Raw genomic sequence first — 4,103 nt, forward strand, 5'->3', positions numbered from 1 at the left:
GATCTTATGCCGGTAAAGCGATGGCATGACATTCTCGTGTTCCCCATCCGTCCTTTTTACCGGCGGCCGTCAACGCTCTTATCCAGCCGCCACACTCCATTGCCGCGCCGCGATCCGTTAAACAAAAAACCACCGGAGCTGACTCACCATCACTAATCCAAGTTGATCCAAACCTTCGCATTCCCCCATCCTTGCCGTCCATTCCATCGAATCGACGGCACAGCAGACTACGACTCCTCCCCATCCCTTCCGGCCATCTTCCCCAAAACATATAAAAACCCAGAGCAGCAGCATCATCATCATCATCACATATCGTTAAACTAAGCACATGTTGCATAACAATCACAATTGAATTGATACACCGGGATTGGGGACGATTCCTTGCAGCTCTCTCCAGTCCCAGCTAACTAACCAGCTTTATCTTAATCACGGCACACTCCACCGTTTATAAACCCCGCTCAGCTAGCCCGTCTGTCTGATACCATTTCCGTCCGGTTGTTGCTCCACTAAACCGGCCAGCCCGCCTCTTCTCCAGCCTTCCAAGTTACCACCACCAATGGCCAAACCGCGACCAGCGGCGGTGACCACCGCCGCGCCGTCCACCTCCTACGCCTACGCGTCGGCCTTCATGCCGCCACCCCCGTCCCCCTCCGACGGGGACCTCCTCCTTGCCCTGCACCGCCTGGCGCGCGACCTCTCCGCCGCCGACACGCCGGCCCCGTTCCTGCGCGCCGCGTTCGCGTCCGTCTCGCGCCGCGCCAGGCTCCTCGCCGCGGCCTTCGACGACCTTCTCCTCTCCGTCCCCGACGCCTCCGACCTGCCGCGGTCCGCCTCGCTCTGCCTCCGCGAGCTGCTCCTCGTGCTGCAGCGCTTCAAGGCCGTCGTGGCCGACTGCGCCGCGCGGAGCCGCACGCTGCTGCTGCTGCGGTCCGACGAGACGGGCGCCGAGCTGCGCGACCTGCACCACGACCTGGCCACGCTGCTCGACCTGCTCCCCGTCGTCGAGCTCGGCCTCGCCGACGACGTCGCCGACCTGCTCGCCCTCGCGTCCCGCCAGTGCCGCCGCTCGTCGGGCGGCGCCGAGGCGGAGGCGGGCCCGCCGGCGCTCAAGGCCGGCGTGCTCGCGCTCATCGACGAGATCGAGCGGGAGATCGTGCCCGGCCGGGACCGGCTCGAGGGGATCCTCGAGGAGGTGGGCGTCAACGACCCCGCCAGCTGCAGCGACGAGATCGAGACCCTCGAGCGCGAGATCGGGGACCGCGCGTCCGAGCGCTGGACGCCCGCCATGATCGCCCTCGTCGGCCTCCTCCGCTACGCCAAGTGCGTCCTCTTCAGCGCCACGCCCCGCCCTTCTTCATCAGACTCCAAGTCAGACGACTCCGCCGACGCCGACGCCGATGTCGAGTCGCCGGCGCCTCCCATGGACCTCCGGTGCCCCATCTCCCTGGACCTAATGCGGGACCCCGTCGTCGCCGCCAGCGGGCAGACCTACGACCGCGAGTCCATCGACCGCTGGTTCAACTCCGGCAAGTCAACGTGCCCCAAGACGGGGCAGGTGCTAACCAGCCTCGACCTGGTGCCCAACAAGTCCCTCAAGAACCTCATCACCAAGTGGTGCCGCGAGAACGGCGTGGCCATGGAGCCCTGCGAGGCCAGCAAGGGCGAGCAGGCCCAGGCCACGGCCGCCAACAAGGCGGCGCTGGAGGTGGCGCGCATGACGGCGTCGTTTTTAGTCAAAAAACTGTCGGCGACCTTCTCGCCCGACGCGGCCAGCCGCGTGGTGCACGAGATCCGGCTGCTCTCCAAGTCCGGTTCCGACCAGCGCGCGTTCGTGGGGGAGGCCGGCGCCGTGCCGATGCTGGTGCCGCTGCTCTACTCCGAGGACGCCGGGCTGCAGCTCAACGCGGTCACGGCGCTGCTGAACCTGTCCATCCTGGAGGCGAACAAGAAGCGCATCATGCACGCGGACGGCGCCGTGGAGGCGGTCGCCCACACCATGGGCCCCGGCGGCGCGACGTGGCGCGCCAAGGAGAACGCCGCGGCGGCGGTGCTGAGCCTGGCGTCGGTCCACACGTACCGGCGCAGGCTGGGCCGGAACGCGTCGGTGGTGGAGAGGCTGGTGGAGCTGGCGCGCGCCGGGCCGAAGAGCACGAAAAAGGACGCGCTGGCCGCGCTGCTGTCGCTGGCGGGCGAGCGGGAGAACGTGGGGCGGCTCGTGGAGGCCGGCGTGGCCGAGGCCGCGCTGTCCGCCGTCAGCGGCGAGGAGACGGCCGCGGCGGTGCTCGCGGCGCTCGCGAAGCGCGGCGGCGCGGAGGCGATCGTGGGCATCGACGGCGCCGTGGCGCGGCTCGTGGCGGAGATGCGGCGCGGGACGGAGTGGGCCAGGGAGAGCGCCACGGCCGCGCTGGTGCTGCTGTGCCGGCGGCTGGGCGCGCGGGCGGTGGCGCAGGTCATGGCCGTGCCCGGGGTGGAGTGGGCGATCTGGGAGCTGATGGGCACGGGTACCGACCGCGCGAGGCGGAAGGCCGCGTCGCTCGGCAGGATTTGCCGGCGCTGGGCCGCCGCGTCCGCCGCCGACGGCGAGCGGGGCGCCGAGTGCCCCGCGTCCAGCGTGGAGCCGCCGGCCATGATGGCGTCCTAAGTCGACGCACGTAGGATTAAGCTCGCTCGGTTATTTTTCCACCTTCTTCCTGTACAAAACGAGGTTTGATTAGGCTGTGACGATTCTTTTGGCGCGAGAGACAATGGTGAGTGGTTGATCAACTGTGCATACGGAGCTCCGGCTCCATGTAATTCCTTGCAAAGTTTCAATCTTTCTTGACACGAAATACTACTTACACAAGGTAAAAAGGTTTTGTGCCTCTGGAATTGTTCATTTCTAGATAGATTTTGCTGGTACGCAAACGCAAGGATAACCGGTATGGCTTATCTTTCCGACGGCTGAGCTACCGGTATTCGATCGATCTCCGGGAGAACGAAAGCAACGTAAAAATGGTTCCTGACAAAGCCCAGTCGGTGTCGACGCCATAATCCAAGTTAACAGAAACAAGCAAGTTGGGAGCATTGGCTGGGCGCTTCATGTGTTGGGGCTATCATTGGGTGGTTGATTTGTGTATCCGTCCAACGCCAACGCTAGCGAGAGTGATGGCGATGATTGGGACCAGCCGCCAGCCTTTCCCCCTGCTCTGCCCTCCTCCGCTGTCGAGCGCCATGATTCCCGGCGGAAAGATGCCATAACGAGGCGGAGGTTGCACTGCACGTCTACAATGGAAGATCACAGCTCGCAGCGCAGGCAGGTGGAATGTTCGATCGGTGGACGAGTAGACGCCAAGATCCGCTCGCTAGCTGCTCCACCTCGACGATGACGACGTGCGTGCGGCGCCGGCTTTTGGCCACCGCCTCATGTCGACCAGCTCGCGTTCTTTGAAATGAAAGGACGTGCTGTCGGGTGACACGGCGTTCTTGGTCGACCCCGCGCGCGCGCGCGTGTGTTTCCTATTGCGGAAAAGTCAAAAAGGATTTTTTTCATCTTTGGAAAAAAAAGTCAACTTTAAACCTTGAATTCAGAGGTTCGGTGGTTTGAACCCAGCGTTGCAATACTTGTCGTTCGAACACTCAACTCTCAAATCCCGATCTAATATGAAACTTGACGCTGGTTTAGCGAGCAAAACGCTGGCGTGGCAAATATTGGCCGGGATTCTTGTCAACGGTGGGCCCGGTAGTGAGCGATTACTTAAAGGCCACGCGGGTCGGAAGCGGTACGCGGGTGAGACAGAGGAAAGTGTGGAATAAAATTATGGTTCGTGTAGAGAGAGAGGAGGCGGTAGCGGAGAGGATTTTTGTGCGCTATCGGCGGTCCACCGTGGCGAGCACGGGACGGAGAATGTCGTGGGCTTCTGGTGCTTCGTCTGTTCATGGCTTTGCTCGGGATAGCGGAAGAAGGAGAGGGGTGGAATCAAGGTCGCCGGTGGCGGACCGTCAGAGCGCCATGGCGTACGAGCTGGTAAGCTCTGCAGCTGCAATCCCCAGAGGAAGACTCCCAGATGGATCTCCTGGAGCTTACAAAATCCAGGCAAGAGGTATTATGCGTGAGTGGATGCCAT

The 4,103-nt window shown here is 63.2% G+C and overlaps 1 protein-coding gene across 1 annotated transcript; it reads left to right on the forward strand.

Annotated features, from left to right (window-relative positions):
- The first annotated feature begins 314 nt into the window (after positions 1-314).
- On the forward strand, positions 315-2,863 carry LOC124665189 (U-box domain-containing protein 16-like). Its single transcript, XM_047202605.1, has one exon. The coding sequence runs from the start codon at positions 557-559 to the stop codon at positions 2,639-2,641; it is 2,085 nt and encodes a 694-aa protein (XP_047058561.1). The 5' UTR covers positions 315-556; the 3' UTR covers positions 2,642-2,863.
- The last annotated feature ends 1,240 nt before the right edge of the window (positions 2,864-4,103 follow it).

The sequence above is a fragment of the Lolium rigidum genome, chromosome 6 (assembly GCF_022539505.1).
Source record: "Lolium rigidum isolate FL_2022 chromosome 6, APGP_CSIRO_Lrig_0.1, whole genome shotgun sequence".
NCBI classification, from domain to species: Eukaryota; Viridiplantae; Streptophyta; class Magnoliopsida; order Poales; family Poaceae; genus Lolium; species Lolium rigidum.